Source organism: Sphaerodactylus townsendi, linkage group LG06 (genome assembly GCF_021028975.2).
Source record: "Sphaerodactylus townsendi isolate TG3544 linkage group LG06, MPM_Stown_v2.3, whole genome shotgun sequence".
NCBI lineage: Eukaryota > Metazoa > Chordata > Lepidosauria > Squamata > Sphaerodactylidae > Sphaerodactylus > Sphaerodactylus townsendi.
The window spans coordinates 9,954,065-9,977,648 of record NC_059430.1 but is presented as its reverse complement, the minus strand read 5'-3'; the positions used below and the strand labels follow the sequence as shown (position 1 = coordinate 9,977,648).

General features: G+C 47.7%; 1 protein-coding gene across 1 annotated transcript in view; it reads right to left on the bottom strand.

The window, feature by feature from the left end:
* Positions 1-19,275: 19,275 nt before the first annotated feature.
* Positions 19,276-23,584, bottom strand: part of PLXNA4 (plexin A4) — a 203,752-nt gene continuing 199,443 nt past the window's right edge. The window contains exon 25 of the mRNA XM_048500707.1: positions 19,276-22,042. Coding sequence (XP_048356664.1) covers positions 21,947-22,042 — 96 coding nt within the window. The 3' untranslated portion in view covers positions 19,276-21,946. The remainder of the gene's footprint in view (positions 22,043-23,584) is intronic.

Below are 23,584 nucleotides of genomic sequence, written 5' to 3'. Positions count from 1 at the left end.
TGCAGGGGTTCTGTCGCAGTCGGAAGGGGCCAGAACATCTGTTGCATCAGCAACATCTCCTCAAGGAAGACAGAAGATTAATTGTGCTTCGGGGCTTCAACTTGCTAATGGAGCACTCCTGCCAGCTTGTCCTAAGTCAGCCATCTGTCTTGGGGTGTGAATTGTCCAAATCTCAGCAGAGGCATCTCGACGGCTGGAGAACTACAGACTTATCTCTGAGCTCTTGGACGGGGAAGGGCTCGCTCAATATAGAGGCACCTCGGTTTTCATTGCCTTTGGTTTTCATCGAGTTTTTTCAGTGAAAAAATTGTCTCGGTTTTCATCGATTTGCCTCGGTTTTCATCGGTTTGCAGCGAGGTGCGGGGGTTTGTGGAGAAAAGTCACCTGGACAAAGCTGTTGCAGGCCTTGTCTGCAGCTTGTTTAATTGATAACCCAGGAAATAACGCAGCACACCGGCTGGCTGGTAGTGAAAACGTCAACAATGATAGTCAAATCAATAATCTGCTATAGTCTCAAAACTCAGATGTATCTTATTGACATAAGTTCTTAAACTGTTGGTACAATTTTACATAGCAACAGCGGAGCAGCACTCGAACTCTTTGGCAAGATATTGCTGGCACCGCACTCGGTTTGCTTTTTGTTGTGTTTTAGATATATAGCACTGAATAAGGAATTTAGCTTCTTATGAACCATACCTCTTTGTGTTTAGGATTTGTGATCCGTTACAGCACATTGCTATGTAAAACTGTACTAACAGTTTAAGAACTTATGTCAATAAGATACATCTGAGTTTTGAGACTATAGCAGATTATTTGACTATAATCGTTGACGTTTTCACTACCAGCCAGCCGGTGTGCTGCGCTATTTCCTGGGTTATCAGTTTCACGCCGCACACCTGTTTGTGTCTATTTTGTGGTGCAACTTGTTTAATGACAGTGTCTTGCCCCATTTCAGACAAATCTGAAAGAGGCGTCAGAAACAGACCTCTTTGGACAGCTTTCTGGTGCCACATTGGTCCACTGGCTCTGAAGCCGGTCCTAGTGTTATTGTGTGTTACTGTTTTCAGCATTAAACACCATGTTTATTCACCCAAAAATGTGTTTTTGGTGGCGTTTCTTTTGGAGTGCCTAGAACGGATTAATAGGATTTACATTGATTCCTGTGGAAAAGTTTGTCTCGGTTTTCATCGGTTTCGGTTTTCATCGATTCTTTTTAGACGGATTGCCAACGAAAACCGAGGTTCCACTGTAGTTCAACTTCAAGCAAACACAACATGGGTCCTTTTCTAGCACAGGAAAGCTAACCGATATATATCTCCCAGTGCAGCTCCCTGGGCTGTTCACATCTTCCTTGCGGGTGGCCCCGATGTTACTACAGCTCATTAAGCAGGATGTTCTCTCTACATTGTGAAGCATCCTTTTCTTAACCCCCCCCACCTTAAAATGGCTCGTATGAAAGGGCCATGGTGCCAAAATTTGCTCCTCTTTCACCAAATGTGGTGGTGGTTGGTAGAGGGTTGCTTACTTGTTTTGTTTGTTTATTATCAATTTATATACTGCCCTTCCCTAAGGGCTCTAAGCGTGGACAACAACGATAATAACAAATAATAACATTAAAAAAAACCCCATTTAAAAAACAGCGGATTAAAATAAAATTACAGCTGCATCCGTGCAGAAACTTTATAAAACATAGTAGACCCACCCTGGAAAAATAACAGACCCGAAGAGCTGGAGGGCCCCATAGAAATTAAGGCCCTAAAGTGTAAAGGGGAGGAGGAGGGCTTATTACATCGGGTCGCTCCCTCCAAACGCCTACTCGGTGGAACAATTGACCTTTTACAGGCCTCCGCGTGAACTTCCCAAGATCCCAAGAGGGGTCTCGGATAGCTGGCGGTAAAGTGTTCCATTTCAGGCAGGCCAGGGCTGTAAAGGCCCTGGCCCAGGTAGAGGCTAACCGCATCATCGAGGGGCTGGGGACAACCAGCAAGTTGGCCTCTGGGTTAAGGCGTGGGGGGTGTTCATAGCATGAGGGTGTCATGACTGTAGGAGACAGTAGATCCTGACCTTGAATTATGGTGTCCCATAAGGTTTTCAAGGCAAAAGATGAACAGAGGTATCTGCCATTGCTTGCCCCCAGACTCCCTTGGAGGTCTCCCATCCAAGTCCTAACCGGGCAGATCATGCTTAGCTTCCAAGATTTGACATTATCAGACTAACCTGGACATCTAGGTCAGGGAAGGAGACAACAGAGGTGGTTTGCTATTGCCTACCTCTGCATAGTGACTTTGGACTTCCTTGGCAGTCACCACATCCAAGTACTAACCAGGACTGACCCTCCTTAGCTTCCAAGATTTGACAAGATCAGGCTAACCAGGGACACCCAGGTCAGGGAAGGAGAAAAACAGAGGTGGTTTGCCATTGCCCAACCTTCATGTGAAATGCATTAACGGGATCTCCCTATTACTTCCTATTCCAGGTAGTTAAACCAGGGCCAATCCTCCTTAGCTTCCAAGATTTGACAGACTCGAGCTAACCTGGGGGATCCAGGTCCATTCTAATTCTGTCATTAGGCCTTGTAAGAATTGTTGCTTAGTATTATTTTTGGAACAAGAAGCTATCGTTCCTAAAGACATCAAAATCAGTGTTGTGAAGCTGGATTTCCTAGAGTTCTCCAGGGTAGGTTAACTCTATGGCACTCCCGGCTACCTCTTGACTACAATTCCCATCAGCCAATTGGACATGCTGGCAGGGGCTGATGGGAATTGTAGTCCATGAGCATCCGGAGTGCCATAGGTTGGCCACCCCTGGTGTGGGAGCTAGAAGAGGTGGACCCAAATCTGGAGAGTGGACTGATTCCCCACTCTGCCACAGAAGTGGTGGATGCTAATCCAGAGAACCACGTTTGATTCCCTGCTGCACCACATGAGCAGCGGACTCTTATCGGGTGAACTGGATTTCCCCCCCACTCTTCCACATGAAGCCTGCTGGGCGACCTTGGATCTGTCACAGTTCTCTCAGAAGTCTCTTAGCCCCACCAACGTTAGAAGGGGATTGTAATTGGCCATGCTGGCAGGGGCTGATGGGAATTGCAGTCCATGGACATCTGGAGTGCCATAGGTTGGCCACCCCTGACCTAGACTTACTCCGGCAAATCCCTGACCTAGTTTGGGCGAGGCCTCCTTGGGCTAGAGTTATAATTCCACTGCCCTGTTTTCATGGATGTGATGTTCAGCGTCATCTTTGACATATTCTCGTTCATCCAGAGTTTCTGTAGTATTTTTTTCTGAGTCTGTCCTTTTCTCTTGGAGAGTTGCCAACCTCCTGGAGTCTGTGTCTGTGAGTGATCTCTGGGGCACCACGAGTGACATCCTGGCTGCAGAAATCAATTCGGGAGAAAATGGCTCGTTTGGAGGGTGGGCTTTTTGGTGTCAGATTTCTCCTGAGTTCCCCCTCCCTCACTCTGCCCTACCGAGGTATTGCCTCTATATTTTGATGGATTGATTTATTAGGGCAGCTCCCAGCCGAGTTAATCATACATAAATAATAATACATACAACATAAAATCTTACGTACTCAATAATACAAAATGAAAAACAATTAAAATCATCCTAAGCCCGATTGCTCTGTAGTTCCTAACAAGATGGGGAAGGGGGGAGGCAACAGAGGGAAACTCGGAATATCTCCAGGAATTTCCCACTTTCTTTCCGCAAGGGGGCCCCTGAAGCATCTGTGCCCCCATTCCTTTTTGTAAGTGGGTGTCGTGATTGTAGATTATTTTGGGGGTTTTAAGGTGGGGGTTTAGTACAATCTTATCATTGCTGTATGAGATATTTGTGGTTTTTATTGTAACCCGCCCCATGGTAAAGGGTAGAGGACAAATGTAGCTAGATAGACAGATGGACGGACAGAAAGGAAGGAAGGAAGGAAGGAAGGAAGGGAAGGAGGGAGGGAGGGAGAGGGAAGGAGGGAGGGAAGGGGGGAAGGGAGGGAAGGAAGGAAGGAAGGAAGGAAGGGAAGGAGGGAGGGAGGGAGGGAAGGAGGGAGAGAGGGAGGGGAGGGAGGGAGGGAAGAAAGAAAGAAAGAAAGAAAGAAAGAAAGAAAGAAAGAGAAAGGAAGGAAGGAAGGAAGGAAGGAAGGAAGGAAGGAAGGAAGGAAGGAAGGAAGGAGGGAGGGAGGGAGGGAAGAAAGAAAGAAAGAAAGAAAGAAAGAAAGAAAGAAAGAAAGAAAGAAAGAAAGAAAGAACGAACGAAAGAAAGAAAGAAAGAAAGAAAGAAAGAAAGAAAGAAAGAAAGAAAGAAAGAAAGAAAGAAAGAAAGAAAGAAAGAAAGAAAGAAAGAGACTTAGATGGACAGAGAGACAGACAGATTAACAGATGAGCAGATAGACAGTTAGATGGACGGACGGACGGATGGATGGACGGACAGACAGATCTTTTTCTATCCATTCCAGCATCAGTGATTTGAGAGACTCCAAAATTTTCTTGGAATCAACCAAAATATTATCCATTCGGTGTCTGCTAAATGGAAATCAAGGAAGGGACAGACGCACACTAATCGAAGGAAGAAAGAAAGGAAAGAGGAAATTGGAAAAAGAGGAAAAATAAGTATTGTGTGCACGTGATCTCTTTCTTGGGACATCTGAAAATACGGCTGACATTTGCCGTTTGAGTGGCTTATAAAACAGGGGATTTCATCATCATTATCACGAATATTACCGCTCTCTGACGAGCGCTCATATGTCCCTCTCTCCTGTGACATTTTTTCAGGACAGATTGCGGTGAGGAGCACACAGGAAATTAATTTTCTCAGCCTCGTCCTTCTATTCCTTTTAGGAATGGTTATTAGTAATGGCAATAAAAATGTGGGAAAGGAAGAAAAGAAGGGATGCTGTGAATATTCCATTTTGATTTAAGGTCGAAGAAACGGGTGAATTTCCTTCCCAAACGCACTGGGGGTGCGAAAAAGTCACTGTTCCTCCGTCCACTTTGACAGCATTTCTGTGTTACCATTTTTCCTTCCATTACTTCTTTCCTTCCTTCCTAGAATAAATGAACTCGCGGGTGGCAACCTTATATTTCCCAGATGGTATGGACTGTTATCAAGTTCCCCGCCAGCATGGCCAATTGGCCATGCTGGCAGGGGCTGATGGGAATTGTAGTCCATAACATCTGGAGTGCCAAAGGTTCGCCACCACTGGTCTAGTCTGTGATGACGAACCTACGGCACACCTGTCAAAGGTGACCCACCACAACGTCTTGCATGATCCACCCGCATTCACCGATGCCGAACAACAACCATTCTCCCTGTCTGAGGCCCCTTCCGCACACGCAAAATAATGCATTTTCAAACCACTTTCACAATTGTTTGCAAGTGGATTTTGCTATTCCGCACAGCTTCAAAGAGCACTGAAAGCAGTTTGAAAGTGCATTATTCTGCACGTGCGGAAAGAGCCTGAGTTATTTTTGTAATTATTTGACATTTCTTTATACAATATGTAGCATCACATGGAATTGGAACAGTATTTTTTAAAAAAATTAATGAACATGTGAAGAATTGCTTATCTTTTGTTTGGGGCGGGGGGTGACATGCCAGCAGAGTCGAGTTAGGCATTTTCTGAATTTTCGAAATTCGAAATTCGAACACGCGGAGCTCCGAAGATTCACCATCCCTGGTCTCTCCAAACAGGGATCACCCAGTGATGAAGCTGATATCGATACGCTAACAATGATTTGATGCATCTCAGCCTGGCTGTTCAGCTTTGGATGATAGGCACGGTTTTGTGTGATACAGGCCCCTTCCGCACCTGCAGAATAACGCACTTTCAACCACCTCTTCACAGTTCGTTTGCAAGCGGATTTTGCCATTCCAATAACAGTCAAATCCAGCCGCAAAGTGCATTGAAAAGTGGATTGAAAGGCATTATTCTGTGAGGAAAAGGAAGGCCTGATGTTTTGAGGGAGGTTTTAGGAACACCCCATCTTGCTAAAATCTATGGTGGCGAACTCATGGCAGGTGCCAGAGTGGTACTCTCAGAGCTCCTCTGTGGGCACGCCGCGTACCGCAGAGTTCTCGCTCATGTGATAATAATAGTGCAATTATTTCAGGAGATTATTAGCATTAAACCCAAGACCCAGTTTGGGGAGCAGTGTAGTAACCCTTGCTGCTAAACCTACCGATTTTCATGGGAAGAACTAAAGCCGCGATCCTTTACCCGTATAAGCCTGTTGCTGGCAATGGGGCTTGCTTCTGAGCAAACCCCCCCCAGAGTTGTGATTCAATTCGTCAAGCTGCTGCACAGTTGCTTCAAAGCAAAGTTTCACCGACTACCACCAAAGCTTACTCCTGTAATAAAGTGCGACTTTGGAGCCAACCAGTTTTTTCTATACCAAACCTCAGTGTGCCCAGGTTAAATTGTCATGTTGGCACTTTGCGATAAATAAGTGGGTTTTGGGTTGCAGTTTGGGCACTCGGTCTCGAAAAGGTTCGCCATCACTGATCTAAAGGATGGGGCGGAGGCTGTGGGCAGTAAGAGAACAGGAAGGAGAGCCAGTCAGTGTCCCGTTTATCCTGAGAGCTGATAAAAGGCGCCCTTGTGAGCAGTAACTTGTTAGAGAATGAAGTTGAAGGTCAGCATGTGAGCAACCTGCTATTCTAATTTAACACCTCTAGCGTGAGAGGAAATCATTGTGTTGGCGGAGGCTGCGTGAAATAGAAGAGTTTAGATTTATACCCTGCCTTTCTCTCCTATATCATAGAATCAAAGAGTTGGAAGAGACCCCAAAGGGCCATCCAGTCCAACCCCCTGCCATGCAGGAACACACAATCAAAGCACTCCCGACAGATGGCCATCCAGCCTCTGTTTGTACAAACCTCCAAAGAAGGAGACTCCACCACACTCCCAGGTAGTGCGTTCCACTGTTCAACAGCCCTGACAGAAAGTTTTTCCTGATATTTAGGTGGAATCTCTTTTCCTGCACCTTGAACCCATTACTTCGTGTCCATGTCATTGCTTATTGAACGCCCCATATTGTGTACTCTGCAATTTGCCTTACGTCCCGGCGAAAAAGAGCACACTGTCAAAGAACATAAATAAGTAGATACATTTCCAGTACGGACGGATAACCGTTCCATATGTTGGTCCGCCATTCTTGAAGAATTCGTAGGCAACTTCTTTCAAGGCATGGTAGTTTGACGAGGGGCATTTCTGCCTCCGTTTGAAGGAGAAGAAAGCAATTATGCGACGGGCACATTAAGATCAAAGACAATATAATGGGAGGAAGATGAGAGGTGGAAAAGGAAAGTGAGGAGCAAGTTGGGGGGGGGATGAGAGGCCCGGTCGACTGAGTCGCGCACCTGCTTCCCCCCCCCCCCCCCCACCACATCGTGCTGCATCCTTTATGCTTGATCCGGATTGACATCCGATCCCTGGAACGGTTTGGCGCCAGCGACATTTCAAAGCACCTAAAATTAGTGAGCTGGAGGCGATCTGCCGATCACCACGGTGATTCCTTGTCGTGACGCAAGCAATCGAACGTATAGATGTCTCCTGCATTTCAAGGAGAAGGCTGGCTGATTTAAACTGTGCCAGACTCTGTATGCACCAAGTGGGAAATAAGTTTTAGAGATCCTCTGCATTGAACTGAAGAAGAAAAAGAAGAGGAGTTTGGACTTGTACCTGGCTTTTCTCAATCATAAGGAGTCAATTCATTCCCTTCCTCTTCCCACCACAGGCACCTTGTGAGGCAGGTGGGGCTGAGAGAGTTCTGAGAGAACTTTGACTGGCCCAAGGTCACCCAGTAGGCTTCATGTGGAGGAGCAGGGAAACAGAACTGGTTCTCCAAAGCCTAGGAGAAGGAGTAATGAGTTCAAGGTACAGGGGGAAAAAAGAGATTCCACCTAAACTGAAGAAGAAGAAGAAGAAGAAGAAGAAGAAGAAGAAGAAGAAGAAGAAGAAGAAGAAGAAGAAGAAGAAGAAGAAGAAGAGTTTCGATGATCCCCCCCCTTCTCCTGCAGGAGACTCACAAGGCTGACAATCTCCTGCCCTTCCCCCTACAACAAACACCCTGTGAGGTGGGTGGTGGGGCTGAGAGAGCCCGAAGCTGTAGACTAGCCCAAGGTCAACAGCTGGCGGTGTGGGAGTGCACAGCTGGAATCTGAATTCCCAGATAGCCTCCCACAGCCTGTGGGCGCAGAGCTGGGAATCAAACCCGGTTCCTCCAGATTAGATACACGAGCTCTTAACCTCCTACGCCACTGCTGCTTCCTGACAGTAAGGGCTGATTGACAATGGAATGCACTACCTTGGAGTGTGGTGGAGTCTCCTTCTTTGGCGGTTTTTAAAGAGAGGCTGGATGGCCATCTGTGAGGAGTGCTTTGATTGTGTGTTCCTACATTGCAGGGTGTTGGACTTGATGGCCCTGGAGGTCTCTTTCAACTCTATGGTTTTCCTCCATGTTGGGTGTGGTTCAGAACTGAAACCCACCCTTTTGGCAAAGTCTTCAACCAAAGTCCCATTCCCCATAACGGCCACCCCAGTCAAACTCACACAGAAGCCTGACTTTCCTGCGGCGGGAGGCAAAAATGGCTTCTGTCTCTCAGAACGGCCGCTTGGGTGCGCGACGCCATGACCAGACCAAGATGGCCGCGAGGGCCCGGATGGTGTGAGGCATTTTGGGATCTGAAGACGGAGAACAGGAACACAATTCTGCCATCGCCTGTGAGGCGCTGACCCTCTTTATTCATCTCTGAGCTTTAATGGGCTCAAGACCTCCCAGAGCCGAGCCTCATAAACATCCCGGTCTGAGATACTGCAGGCCCCGTGACTGCTGTTTGAACTCCAGTTGGAAAAGTGCCTCTCGAACGCTCTCGGAGATAAGAGGAGGCACAGCTTGGAGTCTTTGGGAGCCCTCATCCTCTGACATCTGCTTATCTTTAATACAATCTGTTCTCTGCTTTGCGGCAGCTCCGGCGTTTAATTGCAAGGAAGATCCGGTGGTGTTGGGGAGCGGGAGGTGGAAAGGAGGTGGCTGCTTACCTGGTCCAGAAAGTAAGGAGCTCTGAAGCGGGGCTCCAAAACCCCATCCCATCCTGGAGGCTTGGGAAAACATCAGGCAAAGCGTCGATTCAATCCTAATAGCCGAGTACATAGAATTGCCAACTTCTGGTTAGGGAATTCCTGCAGATTTGGGGGAGTGCGTTCCAAAGTGGGCAGGTTTCAGAGAGGTCAGGGAGGAGCAGCAGTGGCATAGTGGTTAAGAGCAGGTGTACTCTAATCTGGAGGAACCGGGTTTGATTCAGATTAGCCTGGGCACTCCCACACACGCCAGCTGGGTGACCTTGGGCTAGTCCCAGTTCGTCGAGTTTTCAGCTCCACCCACCTCACAGGGTGTTTGTTGTGAGGGGGGAAGGGCAAGGAGATTGTCAGCCCCTTTACAGCAGTGGCGTAGGAGGTTAAGAGCTCGTGTATCTAATCTGGAGGAACCGGTTTGATTCCCAGCCTGTCACTGAGCTGTGGAGGCTTATTCAAATTCAGATTAGCCTGGGCACTCCCACACACGCTGCTGGGTGACCTTGCTGGGTCACAGCTGAGCTCTCAGCTCCACCTACCTCACAGGGTGTTTGTTGTGAGGGGGGAAGGACAAGGAGATTGTCAACCCCTTTGAGTCTCCTGCAGGAGAGAAAGGGGGGATATAAATCCAAACTCTTCAAACTCTTCTTTAAGTCTCCTACAGGAGAGAAAGGGGGATATAAATTCTCCTCCTCCTCCTCTTCTTCCTCTTCTTCCTCTTCTTCTTCTTCTTCTTCTTCTTCTTCTTCTTCTTCTTCTTCTTCTTCAATTTATCATCATTTTTATGGGTTCTGTCCTTACAGCAATAGACCTTCAGTGTAAAAAGAAAAAAGGAAAAGGAAGTATTTCTGAAATGATGGGGAAAATGGCTGTAGAGTGGGCGAGGTAAGGCAGACTGGAGTGAGGAATCCCAAAGAAAGCTAAGAGCATGCCAACCTTCTATGCTCTCCCCGTGTAGTAGTAGGAAAAGTCACACTTTCAAAGCTTTCAGAAGCCGTGGAAATTCTCTGAAGGCAGGGTAACTACTGAAGAGGGGAAAGCGTGTGCAAAAAAAAAGAATCAAACCCAAAGGGAATGTACACTCAATGTGAAGGAGAAGAAGAAGAGTTTGGATTTATATCCCACCTTTCTCTCCTGTAAGGAGACTCGAGGAGGCTTCCAAGCTCCTTTCCCTTCCTCTCCAATAACAACAGAGCACCTTGTGAGGTAGGTGGGGCTCAGAGAGTTCCCAAGAACTGTGACTAGCCCAAGGTCAACAAGCAGGAATGTAGGAGTGCAGAAACACCTCTGGTTCACCAGATAAGCCTGTGCCACTCAGGTGGAGGAGTGGGGAATCAAAACCAGTTCTCCAGATTGGAATCCACCTGCTCTTAACCACTACACAATGCTGGCTTGAAAGAGATCACAGCTGCATAAATCGTTAAAGGTCCCCTGCAAATCTTCTTGGCCTTTAAAGGGCTATTGGACTTGAATCATGATTTTCTATTGCAGACCAATGTGATCAAGATAATTACATTAGGTAAGTCAGTTCAGAGTTCTCTCAGAGGCAGATTGACTACAGTTCCCATCATCCCCTGCCAGCATCATGCTGGAAGGGATGATGGGAACTGTAGTCCATAACATCTGGAGGGCCTCGAATTTGACACCTATGGCGTAACTGAAACAAATTTGGGGAGAAGGGAGTCATGGTAATTTCATGAGTACATGAAGATCAGACCAACTGTCCATCTAGATCAGTGTGATGTCATGGTGAGAGTAAAGGATTACAACCGTGAGGATCTGAGTTCGAATTCCCTTTTTGCCATTAAGTCACAACTGACCTATGGTGACACCACACGGTTTTCAAGGCACAGGTGAAGCAGAGGTGGTGTGCCATTGCCTGACTTACCCTCAACTTCACTGGTGGTCTCCCATCCAAATACTAACCTAGGCCGACCCTGCTTAGCTTCTGAGATCTGGTGGGCTTTAGGGTAGCCTGGGCTATCCAGGTCAGATCAAATCCGTACTCATTCTGAAAGCTTAACTGGGGTCTTGAGCCAATCAGCCTCAACATTAAGGATTCACAGTTGAGCGTCTTCAACATGACAGCCCTTCAAATATTTAAACATGGCTATCATGTACCTCTTAACCTTCTCTTCTCAGACTGAACATCCCCAGCTCCCTAAGCCACTCCTCGTAGGACATGTAATTTGCCATTTTGGTTGCCCTCCTCTGGACCTGTTCCAGCTTGTCAGTATCCTTCTTGAATTGCGACACCCAGAACTGGACACAGCACTCCAGGGTCGAATCCCCACTACCGTCTTAGCCAGGTTTCAGAACACAAACTAACCAGGTTTGAGGGACGACCTCCCCATCGCTATGCGGGTAGATCTCCGCTTTCTGGTGCTCGCCCCCCGTTAATCCGCAGCCCGCAGGGACTCCTGTTGCAAGTGGCATAGACCCCATTAACACGGGCGGGTTCAGAGCTGATCCGGGAGGGATGAGGGTTGGAAACCCTGACTCTCAAGCTTCCCACCCTGGAGTGTGACGCTATAGATTTGGGCAACCAATCAGCACTGGCGATGCTACAGCCTTCTTTGGTTTCTACTCTTTCCGCTTTTGCTATCAGCCAGCAGAGGAAGGGGATGCAAAACAAGCAAAACAGTCAAACATGTAACTTCTAATTTTGCTCATGGTTTACACAGGTAACGATGAACTGCTTGCACAAAGTTAAAACAGTTAAACGCTAAACTTTTTACACACTGGCTTTTTTTAATCACACTCCCCTACAATGTACATTTCCTCAAGAGTGGGAAAGTGCTGTCCTGGCTCCCCATCACGGCATCGCCAGCCAATCGGGAGATCGTATGGCAAGCTAGCCTGTGGTGCGGGGATTGCTAAGAGTTCTGCAACCAGCTGTGTCTGTTGTGTGCTCTCGCGGGGAGGAAAGAAACTCCTGATGAAGAGAGGACGGCTTCAATAAATCTAACAGGTTTGGATCTATGTAAAATTTCAAAGTGGGGATTCCGACTCCAGGTGATTCGCTGACAATTGGCGCCGCCCCTTCATGTGGATTAGACATCTATAATTCGCTTGATGCAGCCTTCCAGAATTTATTGCCTTCTTGGTTGCCGCTTCACACTGCTGATCCCAAATCCCTTTCACGTGTACAGTTGTCAAGCCAGGTATCACACCCATTTTATATCTGTGCTTTTCATTTTTCCCCCCTGAGTGTAGTATCTTACACTCATCTCTGTTGAAATTCATTTTGCCAGTTTTGGCCCAGCTCTCTAATCTGTCCAGGTCATTTTGAATTCTGAGGTATTAGCTACCATTCCTCGTTTGGCGTCATCTGCAAATGTCATTAGCGTGCCCTCTAGTCCATCATCCAAGGCACTGATAAAAATATTGAATAGCACTCAGCCCAGAACAGAACCCCGTGGCACTTCTATCCAGGATGAAGATGAGCCATTGGTGAGCACCCTTCAGGTTCGGTTGGTCAACCAATTACAAATCAATCTAACAGTAGTACTGTCTAGTCCACATTTTACCAGCTTGCTTTCAAGTATATTGTGAGGCACCTTGTCAAAGGCCTTACTGAAAACAACGTATGCTACGTCCACAGAATTCCCTTCATCTACCAAGCTTGTCACTCTATCAAAAAAGCGACAAGATTGGCACAATTGGTTGACTTTTAGTGATCACAGCATCCCCATCTAAGTGCTTACAGACTGTTTAGTGATCACAGCATCCCCATCTAAGTGCTTACAGACTGTTTAACAGTCTCCTCCAGAATCTTTCCTAGTATTGATGGTCAAGCAAAGAAACGCTACACCAAAGACAGCCACACACACACACGCACACACGCACACACACACACACACACACACACACACACACACACACACACACACACACACACACACACACACACACAAAGTGGCAAGCAGCCACTCCAATGAAGGTTATGTGGAAATAAAAAATGGTGGATTGGCTCAGCTGGGGATGCTTTGCAAAGGAAGAATCCCTGATCAAACAAAAAACTATGGGGAAAGCCCTACCGTGAAACAAACTGCCACGAGGTAACTAGTGCGTGCATAAATGACCTCTTGAAAGCTTATATGCTGGATTTCTGGTTGCAGCTTTTGGACTCAACTCCTGCACCACAGATCTGTGAGATTCTGTTTCGAGCATTTTGTGAGATCCAGTTTAAAGCATTCCACAAGCGTGAAGAATTATTTGCTTTCTCCTTTCTTGAAGCGAAGAGGTGGCCATCCATGTTGTAGCCATTGAGACAGGTCCCCCCCCCCCAGTCATTGGAGCATGGAGAAGGGTCGGGGGGGGGGGTTTCCACTGAAAGGTACCAATTGTGTACTGACCGCTCATCTGCTCAGGTGTTTTGATTGAAGAGCGTGCATCGACACATGGAAGAGAGACAAAGAGTCCAGCCACATCAAGCACATCTTGAAAGGCAGTTCAGTGTCTAAATTACACCCATGTGGGATACGGCCTCTTTTTATCTGTCCCCCACCCCCTTCTAGACCAGACACCCTTCCAAGTCCACCCTGCCTGGAAAAAGATGTAATGGGCCAACTTGTATGGTGGAGGATTGCGCTTTCAATCCACACTTTACAAACCTCCCATTAAAAATCACTGGGACAGGCAGAGCTAAAGAGAAAGAAAATTGCGCAGTGGACAAATGACGGCACAGTAAATTAAACCCGAGGATGGAAAACATCTGGAGAAATGAGATTGAAGTCCCTCGAATCTCCCCCCCTCCATATTGTAATGGTGTGCGTGTGTGTGTGTGGGGGGGAATACTCACACATATACACAAAGGCAAAGAGAGAAAGAGAAAGGAAGAGCAGCAGAAGGCGGCAGAAGAGAAATGAAGAAGGAGGAAGAGGAGAAGCAACAAGAGATGGAAGAGAAGGAGGAGACATTTGGGTGCTGTGTGGTTTCCGGCTCAGTATGGTCAGAAAATTTAGCAGCATTCTCCTGACGCTGCTCAGATCTGTGGCTGGCATCTTCATCCTTCTGGAAGATGTCAGCCACAGATGGTATAAACGCCAGGAGAGAGAATGTTGCCAGAACACGGCCATGTAGCTGGCGCCCAGAAACCACAGCAGAAAGTACCGCGATTCCGCCGCGGAAAGCCTTCGGCTAATACAAGGAGGAGATAATTTCTATCCGGCTTTCCCCACTTTTCCTTCTACCAATCTTCGCTGGCGCACTACTCACCGCGCGGTAGTCATTTCTGGCGCGACTGAAAGCTTCCCCACCGCTTCTGGAGGAGCCAGGAATGACGCCAGCTGAGTGGGCGAGAGCGGCGTCGTGCGGCTGGCGCTTGTTGTCGCCTCGTAGGGAATGGGGAGTGCTGCGGACCCACGCCACTTGGTCCGAGTAGCGCCAAGTAGCAGAAGGAAAGTGGGGAAAGGGCCAATGACAAATGACCATGTGGGCTAAATAATTTCACGGACCTTTAATCTGCACTTCAATGCATTTTGCTGCTGGGATTTTACTGTTCGAATAGCAAGCGTTTAACCACTTGCAATAACAGTTGTGAAAGTGGATTGAAAGCTTTATTCCACCAGTGCAAGGCCTATGTGCAGCCAAGAGTCCGCATTGAAAGTGGGATTAAAGTGCATTATTCTGCACGCAAGCGGAAGGGGCTGGTAGCTGATGCACCTCATAGAGTCCTCTGCAGAATCACCGAGATCAGTTCCCTAGGGCGTAGCTTCCACATATTGTTGAGACCCTGCATCGGCATTAATCATGCCAATGAGGCTCTGGGGCCGCTCTCGCTAATAAACGGCCCCATGGGATGCGCATTGTGGAGCGATTCTTCGCCCCAAACACCTTTGTTACCTTCTGCTGAGAAGCTGACGTTATCGTACGCTTGAGGGAGGAAGGACATGCCCCGTAATGGCCACAGCGACGGCTGAAGCTAATCGGAGACCAGGGCGCGGTCCCCTTCCCTCCCTCAGCTTAATGAGCAGCAGCAATGCATAACGGTACGCTGGCTGGGTTAACGCCGCTTTCCACCCGCCGTCGCTCGCAGATGGCAGCATGGATGGCGGCATTAGTAGGGAAAACCCGCCCCTGCTTTGTTTTGAATACAATCGCTTAAGGTAAGCACAGAGCTGTTGCATCGACGGCAGTGGCGCCACGCGAAAAGGGTCTCCGCCTAAACGGTAGTTTTACCGGCTGAAGCCGCTGTTTTCAAAGTCCGCAGAACCATTTAGGAGAAAAAAAACGTAATGCTTTGATGGTGAATCTGCCACTTATACCCCACTGAGGTACATGAAGAGAAAAGGTATGACATTAATCCAAATCCCTCCCCATATCGTCTTTTTCATCTCACTCACAAACAGCCTTCAAACAACCACAAAACCACTGCTTCTTTTTTTTCATTTCTTTTTTAATAAACTTTATTCTATATTACAAATAGTTTTAATTTTTTTTTGTTCTGGACTGCAAAATAGGAATGCCTTATATTTACATACACAGGTATACAATTAAGTATAACAAAGGTACAGAAGCTTTACCAAGTAAGAACAGGGTTAAATTTTAAGCAGTTTTACCATTTCAATTGCTCCTTTTTTCTTTGTAAGCTTTTGGAAACTGGGGTCATTCTAAACGAAAATGGAACGAACCAATGAAAACTAGGAAAAGCATACATCAATAAAGCAAATGCCTAAACTTTCTGAACCCGGGATCCGTTCCGTTTTGTGGCTCCTTGGGATATTGTCTTTATAAAGGGCACATCGGGGACTTTCTGTTCCGAGAAAAAAATGTTACCAAACCAGTGGGCTTGAATGATATGTTTGAATAAATAGCGCTTGAATAAAATCATCTGGTTGCGTTCAGTGGTGGAGGGGTGGCAGAGATCAGCTTTAAAATCAGTTTACGGAAGCCAGGTCTCCTCGGCGACTACCGGGACCGCTGGAGATAGCTTGGGGCAGAACCTCCATGATCAGTGGCTGTATACCTCTGAATACCTGTTACTGGGGGTAGAACGAGGAAGGATTGCCGATCTGGTTACAAGCTTCTGAGAACATGGTCAACCGCACTTTGGATTGAATGGACCATTGGTCTGACTTGTCACAGCTGCTGTGACGCACCTAATGTGTATCCAGCTAATAATAAAGGGGATCGAGATTTTGCCGGTAAAGTAAAAAACGTACCAGCTTTCATTCTTTTCTTTTTTCTTTTTCCAACTTCTTCCCTTGCAGGCTTCACCAGAGTCTGCAGTTTGGGAAGGATCTCTTTTTAAATGCATGATGGCATATGTTGGGCCCAATCCTGTTTTCTGTATTTGGAGAGCAGAGGTCTCATGCATGGGGGAATGGGGTATCAGGGAAGGTGGCTTGCCTATTATTCCCCTTTCGCTTCTTTCATTTTTAATTGTACATCACATGCAGGGGGGAAAAAAGAAATCTATGGAGAATGGAAAGCCAAGAGATGAATCAGTTCTGGGCACCACACTTCAAGAAGGATATTGACAAGCTGGAACGGGTCTGGAGGAGGGCAACCAAAATGGTCAAAGGTCTGGCATCCATGCCCCAAGAGGAGAGAGTTGGGAAGTTGGGAATTTTTAGTCTAGAAACATGAAGGTTAAGGGGGGACATGATAGCCATGTTTAGATATTTGAAGGGATGTCATGTTGGAAGAGGGAGAAAGCTTGTTTTCTGCTGCCTCAGAGACTAGGACATGGAGTAATGGATTCAAGGTCCAGTTCTGGTCGCCGCATCTCAAAAAGGATATTGAGGAGATAGAAAAAGTGCAGAGAAGGGCAACAAGGATGATTGAGGGACTGGAGCACCTTCCTTATGAGGAGAGGCTGCAGCGTTTGGGACTCTTTAGTTTGGAGAGGAGACGCTGAGGGGGGGGGGATAGCGGGATTTGAAGTCTCCATAAAATTATGCATGGGGTAGAGCACCGACAGAGAGAAATTTTTCCCTCTTTCTCACAATACTAGGAACCAGGGGCATTCATTGAAAAATGCTGGGGAGAATTAGGACTAATCAAAGGGAAACACTTCTTCACGCTAACGCAGATTGGTGTTTGGAATATGCTGCCACAGGAGGTGGTGATGGCTTTCACTAACCTGGATAGCTTCTTTAAAAGGGGCTTGGACAGATTTATGCGGAGGAGAAGTCGATTTATGGCTACCAATCTTTGATCCCTCCTTGATCTGGAGATTGCGTAATGCCTTGCAACAGACCAGGGTGGTGATCGGTTAGCAACAGCCGCAGGAAGGCCATTAAGGCGTCACATCCTACATGTGAGTCTCTTAAGGGCACCTGGTGGCCATCATGACCAAGCAGAGAGCTGGACTAGATGGACTCTGGTCTGATCCAGCTGGCTTGTTCTTATGTTCTTATGTTCTTAAGGTGCAGGAAAAGAGAGTCCACCTAAACATTAGGAAGAACTTCCGGGCTGTCAGGACTGTTCGACAGTGGAATATGCTGCCACTGAGGATGGTGGAGTCTCCTTCTTTGGAGGTTTTTAAAGAGAGGCTGGATGGCCATTTGTTGCGGGTGCTTTGATTGGGTGTTCCTGCATGACAGGGGTGGGACTTGATGGCCCTTGTGGTCTCTTCCACGATTCTATGAATCCTGTGGACCTGATCCACTAGTGGGGCACTGCCTTCTGGCAGAAGAAGCCTTCCTGTGACGTAAGGAACTGTTCCGCTGCCGGCGGAAGAGCCCCTCACAACAGCGGAAGGTGGTAATCCCCAGAGGACAGCTAATAACATGGATTTGGAGGCTCTGGTCCAAAGCTTGTGGACCTGGGTTGAATGGTAAAACTAGTCCCAATCTGAATGATGATAATAATACTTCTGGGTGAGGCTCGAATTGTAATGAAGGCCAACAACCAGCTAAAGATCTGGCAGCTGTGAAATCTACAATAATAATAATAATAATAATAAACAACTCCCTCCCACAAACCTGAAAAACAAATATCAAATTCCAAGTCTCCCAAGGGAACGAGAACGCAGGGCAGGGGTCATCGAGGCGTTCAAGACTATCCCAGCAACTGAAACAGTGGCAACCTAAAATGAGTTTTTTAAAATTTCTTTAGCTGGAAACATGCTGTGTCTCCGTTTGCTCCCGTTTCTCCCTTCAAAGGCTGTGCAAACGCCACGTTTTATCTCTGATCCCTTCCGAACTAAGCGAACTAAGTTGTCGGTGCCTGCAGGCCGAGAGGCTTTGAACACACAATGCTGTCCTACATTGAACCAGACCATTGGAACCATCCAGGTCAGAATTGTCTACTCCAGGGGTCTGCAACCTGTGGCTCTCCAGATGTTCCTGGACTACAATTCCCATCAGCCCCTGCGAGCATGACCAATTGGAACCATCCAGGTCAGAATTGTCTACTCCAGGGGTCTGCAACCTGTGGCTCTCCAGATGTTCATGGACTACAATTCCCATCAGCCCCTGCGAGCATGACCAATTGGAACCATCCAGGTCAGAATTGTCTACTCCAGGGGTCTGCAACCTGTGGCTCTCCAGATGTTCATGGACTACAATTCCCATCAGCCCCTGCGAGCATGACCAATTGGAACCATCCAGGTCAGAATTGCCTACTCCAGGGGTCTGCAACCTATGGCTATCCAGATGTTCATGGATCTACAATTCTACTCAGCCCCGCTAGCATTTAGACCAATTGGAACCATCCAGGTCAGAATTAGTTCACTTCCAGGGGTCTGCAACCTATGGCTATCCAGATGTTCATGGACTACAATTCCCATCAGCCCCTGCGAGCATGACCAATTGGAACCATCCAGGTCAGAATTGCCTACTCCAGGGGTCTGCAACCTATGGCTATCCAGATGTTCATGGACTACAATTCCCATCAGCCCCTGCGAGCATGACCAATTGGAACCATCCAGGTCAGAATTGTCTACTCCAGGGGTCTGCAACCTGTGGCTCTCCAGATGTTCGTGGACCATACCTCATCAGCTTCCCCGCGAAAGTACACCAATTGAACCATCAGCCAGAATTGTGCCCATTTCAGGTTCAACCTGTGGTTCGATTCATCAGCTATCAGCCCCGCGAGCATTTAGACCAATTGGAACCATCCAGGTCAGATTAGTCTACTCTGGGTTCAGAATTTGTGGTTTCTTCAGGTTCATATGGATTCGATATTGTTATCAGCCCCTGCGAGCATGACCAATTGGCCATGCTGGCAGGGGCTGATGGGATTTGTAGTCCATGAATATCTGGAGAGCCGCAGGTTGCAGACCCCTGGTCTACTCAGACCAGCAGCCGCTCATCGGGGTCTTAAGCAGAAGGCTTCCCTATCATCTACCACCAAATTCTCAACTGGAGGTCTTTGGAATTGAACCCGGGACCTTCTAATTGCCAGGCAGATGCTCGACCACTGAGCCACAGCCCTTCCTCTGAATGGAACACTCAGAGATAGGTGCCTCATACAGAATCAAACCTTTGGTCCACTGAGGTCCACTTAAACTGGCGGTGGCTTTCTAGGCGGGTCTCAGGGATAGATTTTTCCTATCATCTACCGTCTCGTTCTTTTTAACCGGAGATGGCGGGGATCGAACCGATGACCTCTTGCATGCAAAGCCAGGGCTCTACAACTGAGCCGCAGCGCCTCCCCTTCCCTCCCAACCTCGTACGGTAGCTTGATGGGAGTGGATCGCTGGAGCCCTTTTCGATTGTTTGCGGGACAATCGGACCTGCTGTTCGCATGGAGCTTGCAGGCAAAATGTCCAGCTCGGGAAAGACGACAAGACCGTTGTAGTTGATGGCTTTTGGGTGACAACCAAAAACCACGAACCTGAGTTGGCGCTCAGGCTGGCCACCTGTGGAACCTCGTACCCCGTCTGGAACTGGAATCTCATTCTGCGTTCAAAAGCACCAGCAAACTCCACACTCGTCGGACAGAGGTATGGATTTCCATCTACAAAACTCAAGATTCGTGTTTTGCTATCCACAGCAACAACGGCAGAGACGGGAAGGCTCAGAATCTACACCAAAAGTCAGTCTTGACACACAGAGTTAAAAAAACAGGTGTCTTTTCAGATCTGGGGTACCACAGAGGTTCAAGGGTTTGAAGTGTGAAACAGGAGATTCTGGGTTTTAATCCTATGCTGCATGAACTGTCGGCTCCCTATTTGCCCAACAGTGGGAGGAAACTCGATTTTGCAAAACCCGCAGAGTTATAGAAGAAGGACCGAGATAAAATATATGCGGCACTTTGAACACTCCGAAGCAACACATATTTGCCAGATGTTATGATTCTGGTGATCATATGAACCCTTAACTTTGTGTTGAGGGGTTGCAGCCCTTTAACTGTCTGCGATAATTCAGGGGCACCAAATTTTTGATAGAGCGTTAAAAGAAACCCTGTAGCACAATTTAGTTTTTGTTCCCCACTTGGTGGGGGGAGATCAGCCCAAAGTTGAATGGGACTCTGACATCAGAGGGGGGGGGTAGGATTCACTTTCCCGTGAAAGTCGAGGCAAACGATTTCAATCCCAATGGCCATTTCATTGGGTGGGGGGGAGGGCAGCACGAGCCATCCGGTGCCAGTCGTAACATGCCATACATCTCCCTTTCCCTTCTGACCGTATTCTAACATGCGTTTGGTTGACTTGTTACAACCGAGGAAGGGACAATGCGGAATGCTCCTAACCTCCATGATGCTGATTCCGGCTTCACCCTGACTGTGAATAGACTGGAAACCCTCCTTGACTTTTGTGCTCTGTAGTTGATGCTGGTTTGACCGAAGAACTTGCAGGAGGCAGTTTGGGTGTCTTAGAAAAGAGAATAGAAAGAGGCTGCTGGTGGCTGTAATATAGTTCGAGAGCGCTTGATCTCACAGGGTTGCCAACCCCCCAGGTAGGGTCTGGAGACATCCCAGAATTACAACTGACCTCCAGATGACGAATCTCCCTTAGAGGAAACGGCTGCTTTGGAGGGTGGCGTCCATGGCGTTATGCTTTACTGAGGTCCCTCTCCTTTTCAAACCCTGCTTCCTCCATGCTCTGCCCCACCCAAAGCTCCAGGAATTAACCAATGAGGAGCTGGCAACCCTACCTCCTAGGGGTGAGCTTTGATGAGAAACCGTTGCCCTGGAGAGGATGGGAAGGAAACAGGGCAGGCTGCCGATGAAAAAGGCAGCTGTCTTTTCATTACACGGTCAACAGGGACAGACTGAAAACAATGCTGATTCGCTAACAAAAAAAAACCCTATGAAAACTGGAAGGGGGTGGAGAAAGGGAAAGGACAGCCTCTTGTCCTCCTCCACCCAATCCCAGGAGAGTAGCTGACAACACGGTTAGTTCACAGGATAAGAAGGCCCCTTTTGCGGCGACAGTCCTGGGGGGGCAAGACACCGGATCCTCCCCTAGCGGATAAGGGTAGCACAACTGGACGGGAGAAAAGAGACAAGTTCATTCCCACTCCGGCGGGATTCCGGGAGGCCCGAGAGCAAGTCCCACCCTTGGTGCAGCTTCCAAAATAACACTGAGTTTGTTTCTGCTCCAGGGGCTCCGAGCCCAAGAGGAGCCATTAAAGCAGCATGACGGAGGCGAACCGAAAACGGTTCCCTCTGCCGGTTAACGGACGGTGCGATGATATGTCAGGAAGAAGGCAAGAGGAAAATTGGTGGACGAGGGAGCTCCCCCTCCATAGTGTGGGATTCCTCCACGGGAGACATCCCTCGCATCCTTCAGGCCTTGTTGCTTGTGGGTGTCCACAGGTTTGGCGAGCGAGCCCGAGAGAAGTCGGCAACGGTTCAGGTGACTCAGCTCGACAGCCAATCAGAAACTTGCACTTGGTAAAGAGGATGTTCTAGACTGAGGCACGGCTTGGTTTTTTTTTCTTTCTTTCAATCCCTCCCAGGGAGTCCCCTGGTAGGGCAGTTCTCAGCTGTCTATGCTCATGAGGGTTATAACTTGTTCAAGTTTGTAGGCTAGTTTCTGCTTGCCAGCCTGGTCGTCTTGATCGAGGGCCCCGAGGATCTGTAGAGAAAGGGTAAGAGAGAGCAACCAGTCATGGCAAGTTAAAAAAAATATATTGACAGCATAAACAATATCAGGGGGAGAGAGCAACTGGTCATGACAAGTGAAAAAGAAAATATCTCGAATACTTAGGCACTTCCCGATCGCTGGCCAGATTTGTTGGTATTAGAGATTGATGTTATGCTGCAAGTGAGAAGTATATACTCCACTTGCTTTTCCGAACATCAGATCCTCTGAAGACTGCCAGCCGCAGGCTTAAACGCCAGGAGAGAATGTTAAGAACGACGACCATTACAGCCCGGAAACCACACAGCACCCAAGTGATTCCGGCCGTGAAAGCCTTCGACAATACATATCAACAACCTACTTAGGATAAAAAATATTAGAGAGAGAGCAACTGGTCATGGCGAGTGAAAAGGAAGATATCATAAGAACATAAGAACATAAGAACATAAGAACTAGCCTGCTGGATCAGACCAGAGTCCATCTAGTCCAGCACTCTGCTACTCGCAGTGGGCCACCAGGTGCCTTTGGGAGCTCACATGCAGGATGTGAAAGCAATGGCCTTCTGCTGCTCCTGCTCCTCCCGAGCACCTGGTCTACTAAGGCATTTGCAATCTCAGATCAAGGAGGATCAAGATTGGTAGCCATAGATCGACTTCTCCTCCATAAATCTGTCCAAGCCCTTTTTAAAGCTATCCAGGTTAGTGGCCATCACCACCTCCTGTGGCAGCATATTCCAAACACCAATCACACGTTGCGTGAAGAAGTGTTTCGACAACCTACTTAGGATAAAAAATATTAGAGAGAGAGCAACTGGTCACGGCAAGTGAAAAGGAAGATATCGACAACCTACTTAGCATAAACAATATCAGGGAGAGAAGGCAACTGGTCATGGCAAGTGAAAAAGAAGATATCAACAACCTAGTTAGCATAAGCAAGCTCCAAGCTAGAGTGCAAGGTATAAAACTAAGTACTGAGGTAGTCCAGAAGTCTTACATCCAGGGTTAGATGTACTATAATTAAAAAGGGACACGGGGTAAGAGCCAACATTTTGCACCAAGAAATTCTACATTTTTTCACTCGTTAAGCACATTTGCAACCAAAAGTGACATCAACCTCACTTCTGATGAGTGCTGGGGGCAATATGGACAGTGGCCATTTCCCCACTTAAAAAAAAAAAGCTAAGGCAAACCGGTCTCGCTTGACCCGCGGTTTTTCAGCACGAGTTCGTACACCCCACCGCAGCTTGTGCCTTCTGAAAGCTTCGCTGCATTCCGCGGCATCGGAAATGCAGATCTCTTTTCTGATTGGCTGGAGCCCTGCTGTGGCCTGATTGGACAGTAGTGTCCATGTCACTAGGAGCGGCGGCCTGCGCTCTACGAGGGTTTTTCTAAAAGACGCTCTTGCAAACAGGAGTTGGAAATGTCGCGCGCTAACGAGGTTGAAGAGCTCCAGAATCGAGGTGGCTGTGCCTCTGCCGCCGTGTGGAGTGTTGCTGGACTGCAGGTTACCAGCCATAAGTAGCCCGCATCAAACGGG